This window comes from Anser cygnoides, chromosome 1 (genome assembly GCF_040182565.1).
Source record: "Anser cygnoides isolate HZ-2024a breed goose chromosome 1, Taihu_goose_T2T_genome, whole genome shotgun sequence".
In the NCBI taxonomy this organism is placed as follows: Eukaryota; Metazoa; Chordata; class Aves; order Anseriformes; family Anatidae; genus Anser; species Anser cygnoides.
This window is the reverse complement of record NC_089873.1, coordinates 206,075,006-206,093,484: the sequence shown is the minus strand read 5'-3', so window position 1 is coordinate 206,093,484 and position 18,479 is coordinate 206,075,006. Positions and strand designations below refer to the sequence as shown.

The 18,479-nt window shown below is 43.6% G+C and overlaps 1 protein-coding gene across 1 annotated transcript; it reads right to left on the bottom strand.

Moving 5' to 3' along the window:
- Nucleotides 1–315: 315 nt before the first annotated feature.
- On the bottom strand, nt 316–17,760 carry EED (embryonic ectoderm development). Its single transcript, XM_013187311.3, is given in 13 exon segments — nt 316–645; nt 1,549–1,622; nt 1,985–2,143; nt 2,943–3,048; nt 4,154–4,287; nt 5,227–5,318; nt 6,788–6,869; nt 6,988–7,113; nt 7,831–7,896; nt 8,776–8,868; nt 13,334–13,486; nt 17,529–17,552; nt 17,554–17,760. Coding segments are annotated over 13 exon segments (1,335 nt in total). The 5' UTR covers nt 17,653–17,760; the 3' UTR covers nt 316–518.
- Between the last annotated feature and the right edge of the window lie 719 nt (nt 17,761–18,479).

Sequence of the window (18,479 nt, the reverse complement as noted above, 5' to 3'; positions counted from 1 at the left end):
TTGAGATTATTAAAACTTAAAGTGTAACAAGTTTAAAGAGAGGAATGAGTTCAAAATATTTCTAGTAGTGATTTAACATTTATTTATGCTATATTCCTAAGTGTAGTACTTACTTTTTCAGGTCCCTGGATAATATTCAATAGCTTCATTAAGTTTTAAGTCAGCATGAAAAAGAGACAAGTACAGCTACAAGCAGACACGTACCAAATTTCCAGCAAGTTACTATATACTTGTGTACTAGCTGTACAGAAAGCTATTTCATAAGACAAAACCGAAAATTCTTTGCGGGAAATAATTAAAATGGACAATTCAGAAAACTTTACAAAAATACTTCTTTTTATTAAAAGCAGCAAAGTTCAAGCAGAACAATACACAGAATGTAAACATCACTAAGTTCAGCTCCAGCCTGCTGAACCTTCGAGGAAGTCTACACTAAATGCGTCTACCACACTAGCGAGTTAACAGACTATATTATAATTTGAAAATATATTTTCTACTTTGAATTACGAAAAAGTAACTTATCGTAGTCTGTCCCAGCGCCAGATACTGGCATCATCACACACAGCTATAAGGATACTACTATCCCTGCTAAAACTGGTTTGTCGAATGGCAGCAACACATTTAGGATGAGTAAGAGTCGTACACCTATAAATAAAAGAAAATTATTCAGCTGCAATGTTAAATCTGCACTTGCTACTACAAGTGCTGTTTCACCACCGTCTTACTTATGTGACCTAGGAAGAATTTGAAGGGCAACAGGATTGCACCCTCAGTGATGTATTTCGTATTCCAAATCTGGAGTTGGGAAAGCAGCAATTTACCCTCTTTACCCATTGCCATTTCTCAACAATTTTCATGGAAGCATGGACTGAAACCTTACTAAATCACATTATTTACAACTTGGTAATCAATGTGCTTTTTCAATTGTTAGGAATAAAATATGGTAATTGGGTGATTCAAGACTGCAGCATTTTTGAGAAATGTGTATAGGCATTCATATACATATATATTTACATATATATGCACGCAAACATGCAGTTATGTGTGTATAAATTTCATGTTTGTGTGCATACACACACACAAACATGCAATAAAATCACCTGGCCACACAGGCAAGGAACTGAAAAGCCATCCTGTTTTCTTCACATCACACTCATAGCTAACCTTTATATTCTCACTACTCTAGTCTTTTCATCTCTTTCTGCTTTGTCATGAGCTACGCCCTCCTACCATCTCCTAATTGCTTTGTAAATTTTCCACCTAATTAGTGTGTAAGCTCTTTGAAGAAAACACATTCTTTCACTGTATCTTCACACAGTGCCCCGCACCATTTGATTGGGACCTCTTGGCACTGCTATAATGTAACAAAATAGTTTAAATAAATAAAGATTCCAAGTCCCTGAAGGTTAACGTTATTCATTTACCTAGCAGTTAGAATGGAAAGTGGTTACCACTGTTCAAGAATTTCTGTAGTTATTAGTATAGGAAAAAGGAAAGTGGCCCAACTCCCTTTCTCAACAAAACTATAATTAAACGTGAAGTACTCACTTGGCTTTATGAGGATCCTCTATTTCTAAATCCCAAACGTAAAGTTTGCCAACCTGATTGCCCAGAGCAAGCATCTTTAAAAGAAAGCAGAGAACATACAAGTTTTGCAATATTATCCCAAGGAACTGGAAGTCGGAATTTTATGAAGACTTCAAGTTGTAAGCGAGTATTTGGACATGAATGGCTTAACAAGTTTGTTGAAGGGGGTTAGAACTGCTACATAATTTGCCTCCTTTTTCCCACTTTATTACCCTTCTCTGCAGGGGTAGACGATATCAGTAAATATATCAGCTTCATATAAAGCCACCTGCAGCAGACAAACTCTCCTCAAACAGCACATTACATGAGCCAGGACTTGTGCCAAACACATAAATATGGAATCAAGTGAAAAGCTACACACCTTCAGATGCAGCGAGGTCAAAGCTCCCACACATACCTTTTGCCAGAAATCCATCGAAAACCTCATGTACCATATATCGCACTGGCTGTAATCAAATCTCCCAAGTATGGTCACGTTTGACTCACTTGGCTTGATTTTATCTATATCATCTTCCATTTTGCCAGGTTTCCAGCACACAATGGCATTTTCACAAGACTAGGGAGAAACAGTGAACACACAAAAAAGTCACCTATATTTACAATTTATATAGTAAAACATTCAGTCTAGTTATAATTAAACCTAACATTTCCTGTCATAGCTTCCCCAACAACACTAAAAAAAAAGTAAAACTGAAAAAAAAATCTCACCTTTATCCTTAGATCACAGCCAAATCACCAACAATATATCATTGCCCTTTGCTGGGAGCCCACTGCCCTCACAGCTCTGCCAGAAAACCAGACTGCAGGAGCCCTCCCTCACCCACTTCAGAAGAAATCAACTGCAAGTACGCAAACACACTTTCATGAGCAGTTTAAATTAACCTAGATTTGAGGACTGTTCACCCAAATCCCTTCAACCAACAGGACTTTGCATGCCCCAATTTCTGGCAAAGAGGCAGCGACACCGCCGAGTTTAATACCTGCAAGCAAACGTTACTAGTGCTATCACACAGATCAAAGGAACTCCATTACGTGAACCCTCGTTTCTCCCTTCAGCTGCAGGACCTCTCACGTAAGTAGCTGCAGAGCCTCTCTCTGGACATTTCATGCAGATCCTGGTTAGTTGGCACCCCTGTACTTTTAGCAGATCCATGACTGTAGCAATAATTCTACTTTTTGGGTAAAAGTTGCTTATCCGCCCATCCCAACAGTTGACAAAATTCACGATATACTCCATAAAATCATTTAACGCAGCACAGTTAACCTACAACCCGAATTCCAGTAAAACTTCTACTGTTTAAGAACCTCAGAATAAGCAAATAAGAATACAATAGCTGAAAAAGCTGCTACTTTACCTTGGAAAGGATTAGATCTCCCAACCATCGTACACAGTCAACATAGTTCCTATGTATGTCTCTCGTAGAAAAGTCAGGAAAGTGAATTTTCTGAGAAATAAAAGGCCTATGGAGAAAATGGCCAAGTGAGATTCAGGGAAATACAAGTCCAATTTTCAACGGCCAGTTTTAACATATCTCAATGTTAAAATGACAGGTCTGTCTTTTTTTGTTGTTTTAACAGTTTTCTAACAAAGTCGATTTTGTATGCTTTTTTTTTTTTAAAAATAAAATCGGAACATTTTCATCCTCATTCCTAATGAATGAAATTGTTTTCCAACACGTTTAACTGTAAAAGACTGTACAGAGACAGTGCTAAGCAAAACCTTCAGATGCTGCACGCAGCTCCCATTGCTAAATACCTCAAGAACTGGTTAAAGCTCAGCTTTCCTGATGCTTCTTCTGCAACATCTAAATTGTCAAATAGAAAAGCACACTAAAACAGCATTTTTTTAAAGCATCATTTAATATTTGGTAACATTACCAAAAAAAGCGAGAGCATTTTCACAGCTAGTCTCACTGCTGAACATGTTCAGTGTGTTTTAGACTCTTCAATTCTCTCAATGGTTTAACTGGAAGTTAAGATTAAAAAATTGATGAACTTCATAAAGGAGGCTTTATCTATCATGTATCTAGTAGTTATGTTTACTTGACAATTTGCTCATATTTGAGGTCAGATAAGAAAAAGTGATGAAAATTAAAGGTATTACTACATAAATGGTTTTGTCCCAGCCCCAAAGTCAGATAACAGATACAATAATTAGTGATAAATACACAATGTAAAACTAAATTATTTACTATGCTTAATTACACAGATTTGATTCCCTCCTAGAAATTTCGAGGCAAGAGGAAGAAAAGCCACTGGCATATCTTAACACAAAATGAAATACAAGCTTTGATTAAGTATGATGATAATCCCACACATTTCCTAGTCAAGCAGATAATTACAAAATAACTAAGATATTTAAAAATAAGTGTCAGAACTTTGAATTCAATGACATTCTACTGAAGCTGACACCAGAAAGACATCTTCCACAGAGATTCAGTATCCCCCAACAATCCCCAGGTCACTCACTATCTCCAAGAACTCCCAATTTCTACAGGAATTAATCTGGGCTGTTGATGAGCATATTTATTTTGCAAAGACAGCCAAGAAGATGAAAACTACGTACCTGTTAGTTTTATTTGGATTGTACTCATAAGACTCTTTGATGGCATTTATCATTCTCTTGGAATTGATTCTCCAGAGTTTTAGAGAGTGATCCATCCCACAGGACATGATTTTTTCACCCAGAAGATCATAATCCTATGTATATGAAATAATTTTGAGCACCCCCAGCCTAAGCTGCATTACATCAACTCAGATTTTATTCCATCATTTCCATCAAAACAGCATCTTCTGCGTAGAGAATGCAATAAAACTGCATATTTCAAATAGAAAAAAAATACTAACAACTTAATCCTGCTCACTGCAAAGAAGCATAGTAGCTTAATAACTATAGTTATTCTCCCTCAAGGAAAAAGATGCATATTCGACAGCACTGACAGACAATGAATGAACCTACTGCTCGTGCTCTCCCTCGGTAAATTCCCTAGATTTCATTTTATGGAGCAACCTTGGCAGAACTCCAGGGCTACTACTTGGGTGATGAGTATTTACAACTCCCAGAGAACACAGCGTCAGGTTTCATGTAGGTACACACCTCAGCTTTCGGGTCACACGACAGCAAAGGAAACAGTTGTTAATAAGAGTATTAAAAGTCAAAGATTCTATTCAGTATTTGCTGGGTACCAGCATCTGTTTGCAGCCGCTGGAAAGCAGCATAGCTCACCTGAAATAACTTCTTTCCTTCACTACCACGTCTCAAAAAGGTTTATTTGCTCTTGCTGCTTTGGCTTGATAAGACCTCCAGAACTTTAAAAGTGGGACCATAATGAAAATTTATTACTCCTCCTAGCCCCACTGAGCTCTACTTTGTTGACGTCTAGGCTGCACTGAGAGAATTGGCTACTGAAACAGATACAGCAAGTGAACACCTGTCCTGTTTATCGAGAGGTGGCCAGATCAAACCTCTAGATTTAAACTTATCTACCCCTTAAACAGCATTGATGCACTTCAGGGTTTCTGTTTTTGTTTTTCAGTAGGTATAGTATGAAAACAGTGCACAGGAGGACAAAAAGTTGCATATTACAGGCTTACTACCCTTTGTAAATCTAAATCACTGCCCCACAGTCTTCCACTTACTGCACTTAACACCTCATCCCTGTGCCCTTCTACTCCTCCAAATATTGCAACCAGCGTGTCTGTCTGGATGTTCCACAGCCTCAATGCATGATCTATAAAGAACAAATAAAATTACATGCTGCTTTTTACACGTACATATGAATAATATATTTCAGCTTCACCACTTTCAATAAAAGGTGTTCAAGTAAACATTTAAAAGGCACTTAATTCTTCTTCAGTTGTTAGAAACAATGGAACTGCATTAACTAAATTGCCATTACAGCTAAGCTACTGTTAGAGTAATTCTGTAATTGAGAAAGCGTGCCCGTCCCCCTCCCCTAGGGATAGCTTCTACAGAAATATACTTAGGTCTTTAGGTCTTCTGAAAAAGAAAGAGTCTGATCTTGGACAAGTATGCCTTTATCTAGTCTTATCTCAAAAGCAACTTTGTATTTCAAAAAAGAAAACGTTAATTTTAAGTCATTCTTACATCAGCATTTATAAAGCTTTTATTTCCCCCTTTTTTTAATTCTTTAAACAATTATTCTTTATGAATCACAGACTGTAGGGATGGGAGTTACTGTTTCCATAAACGATACACATTTCAAAGTCAGTCGGACTAATCCACTTGTTTAAAGGAAGTTTAAACAATTTCTAATGAAGAACCTCTACCGTATTTCCCATTGGGTTCCACAAATACACTGCACTGAATTACAATAATGCCAGCTGGAAGGCCACACAGGCCCAAACATTGTCCTCTTTTTCTATTCGTCTCTCAGCCAAGCAGTTCTGAGACCCCAGGACTCTCCCACCTCATGCCCAATTGTAGGTAGCACCCGGCCCAAGACTACAGCTGATGTCAAAAAAGTATTAAAAAGACAATACACAGAACTTTAGAAATTCAAAAGCACGAACTTGAGGTTCCCAACCCTAATTCTCATGTCATGTCCTCAGTAACACTGAAGTCAAAAGCCCCCTTATGTTGCCAGCCCTAGTGTTCCTGAAGGCTTAACTCTTGAGGCAGATCAAGTATCCCCTCCTTTAACAGAACAGCCAAGATTAGGAAGTTGTGACTGTTTAGACTGGCCAAGCTCATGAGACACCATACCAAAAAAACGCTTCTCCCTTCCATAATATCCTTTTTACACAAAGTCCAATTAAAGTCAGAGCTGCTCTTGAGAGAGGGAATCAAAGTTTTGCCCATGACGAAGGTGGTGAATGTCACCTGCAACTTTATGACATTCCCACTAGATGGCAAGATGCTTCAACAATTGAAAACTAATAACTAAGAAAGGAAAGAGCAACTCCAATTCTCACATTTCTTTCTCTGAAAAAGCAGCACTATTCACAATCCCGTTGCACCACAGGTGGAGTTATTTTTAGTGTAGGCCATGGATTTAAATACGTGCATGATGTACAGCCATAAAGAGCAAGATTTGCTCTAGACTTTAAAGGTAAACTTGTTCAGTGCCATTAACAAAATTCTCAAAGACTTGAGAGATTTTGGCCATTTTCAAGACCAAAAATCCAATCCAAAGTATCCTGATTTATACAAAAGCAAAAGAGTTTTGTTTTTCCTCACCTTTGCTTACAGATAAAAGGAGATTTGGATCTCTTGGATGGAATTTCAGTTCATTGATTGCATTTCCATGGCCCACGTAGTGCTGGGATAGAATTCAGAGACCAAGTTATCATTTCCCTTCATGTTTACATGTATTTAGAAGACATATGTTTCATGCCTTACTGAAACACAAGCTATATCCCAAAGTTCTGAGCACTCACCTTTATGCACTGCATTGTAATGGGGTTAATTATCCTGATAATACCCCTGGACCCTGCCACAGCAAGAAGAGGATGGCTTGTATTGCTATCGTACGTCCACGCACAGGTATAGAAATTTTCATCTGCCTACAACATCTCGTGTTAAGGAACATAGACTTTTGGTCTGGTTTTGAGTAAAATAAACTTTTTTTTTAAAAAATAAAAAAAATGGACTTTTTAAAACAAACTTGTTGCTATTTTATTAAAGTGCCAAGGAGTCTGTGCTGGTCCAATAACAAAAAGATAAATATTTGATTATACATCTGCAAATATCAGCAACATTGACTTTTCTCCAGATGTTTCCTCACTTCTGTTCCATAACACACAAGGAACACCTCTCTCTTGGCATCACTTTTCAACCTCTTTCTCCAAACCACTGAAAGACTGGGAATAAAGATGAGGATGAATCAAGAGCAAACTGACCAACAAACATTATTACTCAGAGCATGAAATATCATTCTTAGGCTTTAAATCCAGGTCCAGTCCAGAGAGAAGCGAAGACACACTGTAAAACAGTGGATGTGAAACACCGCACAAATTAGCGTTAGGAAGATTAAACCAACAGAGAATTGGTTTTCAAATATTTTAATACAGCTCATTCCATGAGCCAGTGTTTCTAATATTCTTTCAATAGGAGGGACTCTAGGATGTGGAAAAGAAAAAGACTTGGACCTAACATGAACAATGTGCCACATGAGCAAAGTATGAAATCACAGACAAAACCTGTGTGTTATTTTTAATACGAAGCCTCTTCATCTGATAAAGAGGAACCAAACAAGTGCCTTTTTGAACTTAAAAGGATACGTCAGCATCCACGTAGGACTGCAACAGACGGATTTCTCCTTGGGAATGACATTCATATAAGGTAACCTGTTAAAAAAAAAAAGAGAGCAATTGTAATATTTCAGGAGGAAATCATATGCACCTGTATACTGACTTCCTTATGCAGAGGGGCAGAGTGCTTTTATGCCTTAGCTCTCATCCATTACCCATTTGTTCCTCACAGGTGGGAATGGTTTGATAAAAGATGCTCATAGCAGTTTCAGTTTAACACCACTCCAGGAGTTGGCAGTCCTTCCCAGATACTGCTTGACTTGTCTCAGTAAGGTTAAGCCCTGTTTGTAACCAGTTACACGGCAGCCGCCTCCAACTAGAGGCAGTCTTTTACAGCAGTAATTGATACACAGTTTACTCTTAGTTTAGCACTTTTGCTAACTGTCAGGTGGAAGAAGCCAGGAAATGAAAGGCTTCTTGTTTATTCACAACACTTCCACAGAACGCGCTTCAGAGTTATTTTCAAGGCTGAAATGACATTGATCCTTCTCCATAAAAAGCCCATAAAGACACTCCCACAGGCCATTAATTTAGCTACTGAGCTACCTGGCTTCCTTGCAGACACTTCTCATCCCATTTTAGAGCATACAACCGTTTGGAAACAGTAACACGTACAAAGGGTAATTTTAGTGACAAGATACATTTATGCACCTGTCTTCCTTCCTCTCTGTTTACCTTACCGGAGGAATTTCCATCACCATACAGAGGCTAACTCCCAAATAGCTAAAGCATGCCATCACACAACAATTCAGAGGCTGCACCTCTCCCAGATAACAGACGCTACGTACCTCAGCAGTAAAGCTTGCTATACGAAGGATCTTGTGTCAGTGCTAAACACAGGTAAAGGGTTTGTTGAAACCAGGAACGCAAACAAAAGCACACGGAAGGGCTTACGGTTAAAAACAGATTACTCACTCTGTTGCTGCCCACAGTGGCAAAAACGAGAGGATCACCTTCTTTACTGTGCCAGTTAAACTGGACTCCAAACAAAGGCTGACCATGGTCCTCCTGGAGATGCAAAGTACGATTAGAGACAAAATAAATAAAACCCACAGACACATTATTTTTGTGAAACTCAGCTGTGGTGGTAAACAGTTTAATTGCTACGTTCTCCTCCAACTACCAGGTTCCCATCCAGGATAATTTCAGGTAGCGAACAGTTAAAAAGAACAGTTTTGTTGCGTCACATTTTCACTGGGCTCTCTTATGGGAGGCTAAAGAAATACTTCTCCCCCTCTGCCTCCCCCCCAAAAAAAGGTTTTAAACAGTGAAGGGGAAGAACTGTTGTCTCACAGTTACGGCCAGAAGTTTGGCAGAACTCCTGAGTTATATTTGCAGCTCTACTATTTACTTTGTTTTGCCACTACCAACAAGGAAAGCTTTTAAGGCCAAGTCTATATGCATTTTATATTACTTTCACACACGGATTCACAACTTCACAGAGGAGACCTACAAGGACTAAGAAGAATTATGCTGGTGTAACAGTGGAGAAGGGTTACATTTAGCTATTACAGCACAGTTAGGTCTTGCAGCTCTCTCACAGATTCGATGAACTAACTCCAGCACGTCACAAAGCTGCTGCAAAGTTCATATCTACAAAGTGTTTTCAGATCTCCTTCAAGAACAGTCACCAGAAGAATGTCAAGAATTATTTTTAAAGAGCTTACATCAGTTTAAGAGAAGAAAAAAAGCAGATATGTTTATAAATTGTGATGAATATGGTGGTGCTTGTTATTAATTGATAACAGTATTTTGGCCTGTCCTGACAGGATGTTTTCAGTAAGAATAATGTTCATTAGAGTGCCTCCCCACAGGGGACTGTCTGGGACAGTACAGGCAGGAAGGAAGTGTCTCATGATGGCTGTTAAGCAGCCTTCAAATGGTAGGGCTTCAGAGACAAGACGAGAAATATTAGCCCTGGCAGCTCTGACCTGTGCAAGCACCAAAGAATGAATTTGAGGAGGGGGCGGGGAGTTCAACACTTCTCAGAACAAGCTTACTAAGAAGTAAGGAGGGCCGGAAGAATTTAAAGTAGGCAGTATTTACTGAGAAAGGCAGTATCTGTTATTACCTCGACAGGCAGAGCTGGAAAGAGACTGAAGAAAATCTCTGAGTGAAGGCCCTCCCGCATTTCTTAGAGAAAGGCTGTAATTTTCAAAGCTGAATACACATTAAGAAGAATTGTTCACAGTTCAACTCAAAGTATTACCCATCATAACATGAAAGGACAAAGTAGTGGGTTTGTGGGATGGGGGAACAGGGGAAAAGCAGCAAGGTCATTAGTGACCCCAGGACAGAGAAAAAAGCAGGTATTTGGCACCAGCAAAGAGCACTGCAGCTTAATTAGAGATGTAGAATGAGGAAAACACTTGGGTATCTATCTGAAGAAGTTATGCTTTCCTCATCTAACCTACCATCATCCTCACTGGCCAGAGAGAGCACATACTGTTTTGATAATACTTATCTGCTCTAATCTTTGTTCCAGCTGCTAACGATGAACCAGGTTTTTAAAAAATTTACACTGTTAGGTGCTGCACATTCTGGTTATCATGAGATGCCCAATCTGGTTTGTGCAGACAGCCAAGTTTGACCTACATGCTGGTTCAAGAGAGGAACTGAGAAATGCCATCTTGACCCCAATATAAATAAAGGGCACAAAACCCAAAATACTCAGGTTCTTCGTGCACCAGACAGAAGGCGCAGAAACCAACAGACCTCCAGCTGCTACAAAAGCAGATAATCAGTGGTTAGTTCTGCCCTTACTCACCCAACGCCAACGCAGGTTCAGGCAGGCAAAGTGAGACTAGAACTGCCTTTAGACAGAAGGCAGGGAAATAACCACCAGGCCAACGCAGCCGAAAATAACTACCTGCAACTACATGAGCACACTGTACAGTGCTAGTGAGGCACCAACGGACCACACGCGCACTCCCAGTTCCCCCAAGTGGAAGCAAACCTTCCTGGCGGTGGTTTTAGTCAGCTTTCCCTTCCAGGGTAACAAACCAGGATCCTGCGCGTGGCTGGTTCCTGATTCCCAGCTCAGGGGACAGTGAGTAGAGGCTGAGAGACATCGACCTGCTAACAGCTACTGAGGCACACTCTAAACAAGAGCAAAGGGTCGGGCAGATGATGGCGTTGTTCTGAAGGGAGCACATCAAAGGAGAATTCTTTGCTGGAAGATCTATAAAAAAATTATACATAGATGTATGTGAGGATGTACTTCTCCTCACTGTATATGCTCAGTTATAAACTACGTTTCCACTCAGAGAGCAACGATTTTTTCAGGACGTGCCACAGTAACTCAGTACCGTAAAAAAGCAATAAAAATAAAACACTTTCTGATTTCCTGTCATTTTCCAAGTTATATATTTGTTTTCCTGATGCCTAAATTTCAGCCCAAATAACTTCCACACTAGTGTTTAAAAAGCATATTTAGCAAGCAGTGTGTTTTTCAGGCTGAATCATAACCGTTTAACGTTCAAAGCAGTGGGCAATGGGCATGTTTTCCTAAGGGGGGAAAAAAAAGGAAAAAATAAGAGTAGGAAATTGAAAGAAGCAAACAAACCATAATTTATACACCTCTAAAGAACATTAAAATAAATTTCCATGTCTTTAAATCACGTTGACTTCTCATTAATTTCAGCACATACGTCTTACAGCATAGTTCAAAGGCAGAATGGGATATACATGACATGATATCCAAAGAGTCGTGTCTTTCTGAACCTATATACAACATTCAATCGCTACACTTTATCTTCACGGTATTTCCAAGATTAGTACGGAGGAACAGGAAAAAGAAAAGAAGAGAAGCTTCCCCAAAAACAAAGTAAAAAAGGCTGACCAAATTTGGCTGCTACCTGGTCTTTAAACCAGTTCAAAGAGAAATGGGAAGACACAAAAAAATATCCTGCTTAGAGTGAATGTAGCTTTTCAGCTGCGTTTGATTCCCCTTGCACAGGAAACTGGGGATTGCTTAACCACGCAGGGTGGTCCTTTGGGTCACCCCAGAGCAGGGATGAGGGGATGCTCTGTTTTACCAAAAGAACTCGGTAAATACTAACCACTTTGGGATAGCTGGTCCGTGGAAAGAAAACAAATACGCTCAGCAAAACTCAGGACTTGCTAAATGTTTGGGTGCTGGAAGGCCCACGCCAGTGGCTGAAGCAAGACTTTAAGCCACAGAAAGCACCGTCTGCGGGGGCGATGCCTGTGAATCACAGGAGCAGCTGCCTACCTAGGTCAAAGCGAAAGAACTACTCTTCCTCCGCCGCCCTGAAAGAGATAACGTGGTTTTTGAAGCATAAAAGTTAAGATCGACTTGCTTCCCAGACATTTTTGTCAGCTTAACTTCATATCGCAACTTCTCCAGTGGCAAAGCTCATTTAGGAGGTTTCCAGGCTCCAAACGTCTCAGCCCCTCCTGCTCAGCTACCCAGTTATTTCTGTGAGGCGGTCTGAAGCCTTAGTTCAGGAACAGTGTCACCAGCAAAGCTCAACAGCTGTTGAGAATGCGGGAGAATGACAAACCTGCTACAGGAATTCTGCAGAAAATGCAGATGCGTTTATGTCGATTTCTTGTTAGCCAAATATAAAGTTTAAGAGAACTCCCATCTTCTTCCAGGTCCAACTTTCCTTTATTCAGAAATCTTAGAAAAATTGTATCGCACAGTGTGTTTACAGCTTTTGACACGCAAATATCCCCCACAAGGCTGGGGAAGGAAAGAACACCCTGACAGGGCGCAAGAATCCAAATGTAAATAATTGATTCGGTTCACCATAGTCTGCAACTATGCAGAAGAAAACGATACCCTAAAACACAAGAACGGGGAGTAAAGATCACGAATCCCCGTCCCTTAATGCCTCCAGATGCTCTGTGGGAATATAGATGTGACCTACATCAGGTGTGACCACACAGTCACAACACTCCTGATAAATTAACCGCAGCACACAGCACACCTTTTACGTCAATTGCCTGACGACAGAAAAAATGATATTAAAAGTGTGAGAAGAATGCTGTAATTTAAGAAGAACGTTGTAATTTATTTTTTTTAAGAAGAATGTTTTGATTTCTTTTTAAAATACATTTCATCAGGCAGAAAAGTCCATATGAATTCTGTGCTCTGCATCACGTTGTCACATTTTGTTTGGTATCAATCTGTTTACCCAGCATCTTGTCTCAATAACTACAGCTCTGGTGAAATAATTATAAAATACCATACATAAAACTTTGCAAAAACATAAAAAATAGGACTAATTGCAGCATTACCTACTGATTCCTGTTTCCCAGTATTCTTTTTCTTCAGAACTTTGGGTATTCCAAATAAGTAAGGTAGTTTCATCAAATAAGCACAGAACATGGATATTTTGAAATATTCTCTGCTCTGTGTGTAATTATTTTGACGTTGTCACATAGTTTATATCACCGCCAGCAAACGGTACCCACCATCCCCATGCCGAAGCTTCCATACACCCACCTTTAGGCTATTTACACATTTGAAGGAGTATTTGCACTTTTTTGACTTCCATTTGCCTTTCCCCCAGCTTTTTCTTCCCGGTGCGTTAGGAGTGTTCGTCGGGGTGTCTGGGCGCTCCGTGTTAGTACCACTTTCAATGCTAACAGCATCATCCTGAAAACAGGTTGTACAGAATACAGTAAGTGTAAAATATAAATAAAATAAATATTAAAAAGTTATACAGGATATAACGAAGGTATCATTAAATGGTATATGAATTCAGCTAATTCCAGAGCTCAGCCTTTTCATTTTCCCTCCTCCATAAGGACAGCAGATCTCCCAGGACTTTTTATTTCTTTATTTAGATTCACGTACTTAAATCCATTGCTAACGTAATCGCATTTCTCTCCAGAAGCAGAACGTGAGTCACACGAGGGCTGATCCAAAGGGGCCATACGTGCGCCGTGATCTAGCGAAGTTTCCTTGGAATACAGGAAGCTGCCCTTAGGAAACGTCTCAAGATAAAGTGGTTGCTTTCCCTGGAAAGCATCTCTGACGCAGATGGAACGAGTGCTTCTGAAGTAAGGAATGAAGAGGGTGTTTGTGGAAAAACAGTAGGTTATGCCACGTCAGGCATCTAGCCCTGCTGGGAGATTTCTGGACACCCTCAGCAGCTACAGGCAAAGCGCAGCCCTGCAGTAACGCGCTTCTGCAATAAGTCAGCACCGCCACTAGAAGAGGAAGTCCCACCCCTCCCTCTGCTCTTTTCTACAGATTCCTGCTTCGACTTAAAGCTGCATTAAAAAAAAAACCACACCACAACATAAAGAATAGTTTCCTGTCTGATCCAACCGGGCCTCCAACCAACAGCAGCCAGAGCCAAGGTAAGAAGGGGGAAAGCTGAAATAAGGGGTGGGCAAAACCACCCTTAACATAATTGTCGCAAATTGACCTAAAACTACCAAGTTAACAGAAAATACTGCTTGCTCTGGCAGGCAAAAGAGCCTATCGTATCCTGGGGCACATCAGGCACGGCATTGCTAGTGGCTGAGCGAAGGGATTGTCCTGCTCTGCTCTGCGCTGGTGCGGCCTCACCTCGAGCACAGGCTGCAGGTTTGGGCGCTACAGTATAAAAGGGACATAAAACTATCAGAGAGTGTCCAAAGGAGGACTACAAAGATTGGGAAGGGTCTAGACGGGAAGACATGTGAGGAGCGGCTGAGGTCCCTTGGTTTGTTCAGCCCAGAGCAGAGCAGGCTGAGGGGAGGCCTCATGGCGGCCTGCAGCTCCCTCACGAGGGGAGCGGAGGGGCAGGCGCTGAGCTCTGCTCTCTGGGGACAGCGACAGGACCCGAGGGAACGGCATGGAGCTGGGACAGGGGAGGGTCAGGCTGGGTGTTAGGGAAAGGTTCTGCACCCAGAGGGTGGTCGGGCACTGGGACAGGCTGCCCAGGGCAGTGGTCACAGCACCGAGCTGCTGGAGTTCAAGAAGTGTTTGGACAACGCTCTCAGCCACAGGGCCTGATTTTGGGGTGGTGCTGTGTGGAGCCAGGAGTTGGACTTGATCATCTTTGTGGGTCCCTTCCGACTCGGGCTATCGTGTCATTTTACGGTTCCACATGCAGCCCACCTGCAGTACACCACCCACAAGCACATCCATCCCCATTCCCTGCATCCCCCATCACTGCACGCTCCACCTGCACCACAACAAGCAGCGCCTGCAGTTCCACACGAGAAACTTCAGCTTGTTAAATCAACAAACCTTTTTTTCCCCTGGCAAGTTAGTCTGGTCATCTTCCACCAGAAAGCTGGGAGAAAACATCTCAAATGAGGCCACGTAATGACTACAGCTGACCTCGGGGAGACAGAGGCAGCCTTTCACTGGAAGATGTTCGATGTAACACAAAGCTGCAGCAAGAACTCCACTAGGAGCATGGAGTAAGGGCAGCTGTAAACATCAGCGCATCGATTCCCACCAAACATTTATGCTCTGTCCCAGTTTCACATTTGTACCATCAGCCAGAAGAGGGACAGACGTACGGGTCTTGGGTTGCCCAACAACTTTGAAAACCAGGACATCAATGAGGAGAAAAAGGAGGGAAGACAACACACCATGGAGGCTGCAAGGGAACTGCCCAAGCCTGTAATCACTCCCAAAAGAGCCAACCCTCTCCCAACAGGCATAGCTGGCTCTTCCAATTTCTTCTCTTGTACCCTAAGAAACTTCTGAGCTGTCCAAACTCTGGTCTCCCAAGAGTACTCGCTAGCAAGAGCCACAGCACTTCACAGAACCTGTAACTACGTCACCAACAAGCTTGCCTTTGGGATGCCTGTGGACCAAAAAGACAGACTTCCCCCGAATCAGTTGTTATGCCAAACATAAGCAGAATCCAGACCTTTCTGGACTAGCGGGGTTCAGTAACAAACCCTCGGGAACAGACCGCTTTCCCTTTTGAGACTGGTCTCATCTTCAGTAATCACACAGCCCACGTGCTAACCTACAACGAACACTAACGCAAGCCCCAAAATCTGTCACCATATCTCACCCAGATTCACAAACGCACATATCTGTAGGGCAAACATACGTTTGTTGGTCTGCACGAACAGCTGCCAGACGACGATGAGCAGCTAAAAAGGTTCAGCAGCAGCAGGACACAGCACCTTGGGGCTGTTCCCCCATGAACAGCACTTCCAGGGGGTACTGGGGACGTGGCGCAGATCCCTCACTTTCTGGATAAGCACTCTAACCAAGGAAAGTGTTGTTCAGGGATAGCACCCAAGTAACTTCCCCACTGCAGCAGCTGCATGAGTTAGATACCTGTGACTGCCTTTTGGGTACGGAGCTGTTCTGTACCAACCATGCTACCTCAAGCCCTGAGCACCGGACTCAGAATCCTAGAATCGTTACGGTTAAAAGAGCCCTCCAAGATCACCTGGTCCAACCACCCCCCTACCACCAATGTCACCCACTAAACTCCCCCTGTCACCAATGTCACCCACTAAACTTCCCCCTGTACTCGGCTCTGGTGAGGCCGCACCTCGAGTTCTGTGTTCAGTTTTGGGCCCCTCGCTACAGGAAGGACATGGAGGTGCTCGAGAGAGTCCAGAGAAGGGCAACGAAGCTGGTGAGGGGTCTGGAGAACAAGTCTTACGAGGAGCGGCTGAGGGAGCTGGGCTTGTTCAGCCTGGAGAAGATGAGGCTCAGGGGCGACCTTATCGCTCTCTATAGGTACCTTAAAGGAGGCTGTAGCGAGGTGGGGGTTGGTCTATTCTCCCACGTGCCTGGTGACAGGACGAGGGGGAATGGGCTAAAGTTGCACAGGGGAGGTTTAGGTTGGCTATTAGGAAGAACTTCTTTACTGAAAGGGTTGTTAGGCATTGGAATGGGCTGCCCAGGGAAGTGGTTGAGTCACCATCCCTGGAGGTCTTTAAAAGACATTTAGATGTAGAGCTTAGTGATATGGTTTAGTGGAGGACTTGTTAGTGTTAGGTCAGAGGTTGGACTCAGTGATCTTGGAGGTCTCTTCCAACCTAGACGATTCTGTGATTCTGTGAACCATGTCCCTAAGCACCACATCCAACCTTTCCTTAAACACCCCCAGGGACGGTGACCCCACCACCTCCCTGGGCAACCCGTCCCAATGCCTGACCGCTCTTTCTGAGAAGAAATGTCTTGAAGAAATGCTTGGAGCTCACATCCTCACCCCTCACAGCTGCCTTCTGCTGCCAGCGCCTGAGCGTTATCCCCTACTCCTCCTCCACCGCGGGGCCACACGTGCACACTTACACCAAGTTTTACTCTACAACACGGCCGTGAAGCCAAATGACACGAGAAGAAAGACCGCTGGCTCTTTTCGCTGTTTCACGGGGAAAAAGACAAATTAAAAGTGCCATTTTAACGCCTCCCCTGAGCACCACCTGGGGCCTGAGCCCACTTTGGTCGGGGCCAAAGCCCACCGTGGGCCCCCAATTCCCCCTCACCCACGTGGAGGCGATGCGGGGGCGCTCCCTCAGCCCCGCAGGGCTCCCCACAGCCGGAGGTCTCCCCTCGACAGCCCCCACAGGGGATCCCCGACCCCCTGAGGGCCCGGCCGGGGGGTCCGAGGCCGGGGCCCAGCCTCAGGAACGATCGCGGCGTTGCCCCCTCAGAGAGGGGCCGGGCCTGGCCGCGGCCCCTTCGCCTCAAACCCAGCGTTTGGTCCCAGCTCGGGCCTCACGTTCTCGTCTCCGGACAGGTCCCCGGGGATTGCTGTTCTCGTCGCTGCTCAGCTTCTGCTTCTTGGCCGGCATCTCGGGCCCGACTCCCGCCGCCGCCGCCGGGGCTTCTCCCCGCTCAGACATCTTCCCCGCCCCCGCCGCGCTGCCGTAAAGCGCGCCCGGGGAAGGTCGGCAGGACGCTGCCGGAAAGCAGCGCCGCGCCCCGCTCCGTAGGGAAAGCCGGGGCAGGTGCCACACTGCCGTAAAAGGGCCTTTCCCGCGCGGCGCCGCTGCGCTGAGGGGCTGGGGGGAGCTGCTGGAGCTCGGGGTTAAATAAAGGCGGCTTTAACTGCGCGGAGGCGTGCTGGTGTTTTATGTCGTTGTTTGGCAGGCGGTGTAAGTGTGCTGTTAGTCACCGTGGCAAGCTTGGCCGGCTGAGTGGGTGTGTGTGAGTGTGTGTGAGGTGTTCTTGTCCCACAGTCGCTCTGTCATACAATCCTATAATCATTAAGGTTGCAAAAGCCCTCCAAGATCATCTGGTCCAACCATCCCCCTACCACCAATGTCACCACTAAACCATGTCCCCAAGCACCACGTCCAACTTTCCCTTGAACACCCCCAGGGACGGTGACTCCACCACCTCCCTGGGACAAGCCGTCCCAATGCCTGACTGCTCTTGCTGAGAAGAAATATCTCATTTCCAACCTGAACCTCCCCTGGCACAACTTGAGGCCATTCCCTCTAGTGCTATCCCTAGTTACCTGTGAGAAGAGGCCGACCCCCAGCTCCCCACCCCTTCCTTTCAGGCAGTTGTAGAGAGCAGTAAGGTCTGCCCTGAGCCTCCTCCAGACCAAACCCCCCCAGTTCCCTCAGCTGCTCCTCATCGGACTTGTGTTCCAGGCCAGCAGTCCCTCTGTCCATTTCATGCTGCTCTCAAGTGCCTTTTAATGTGCACGAAGTGCGGGTTTTTT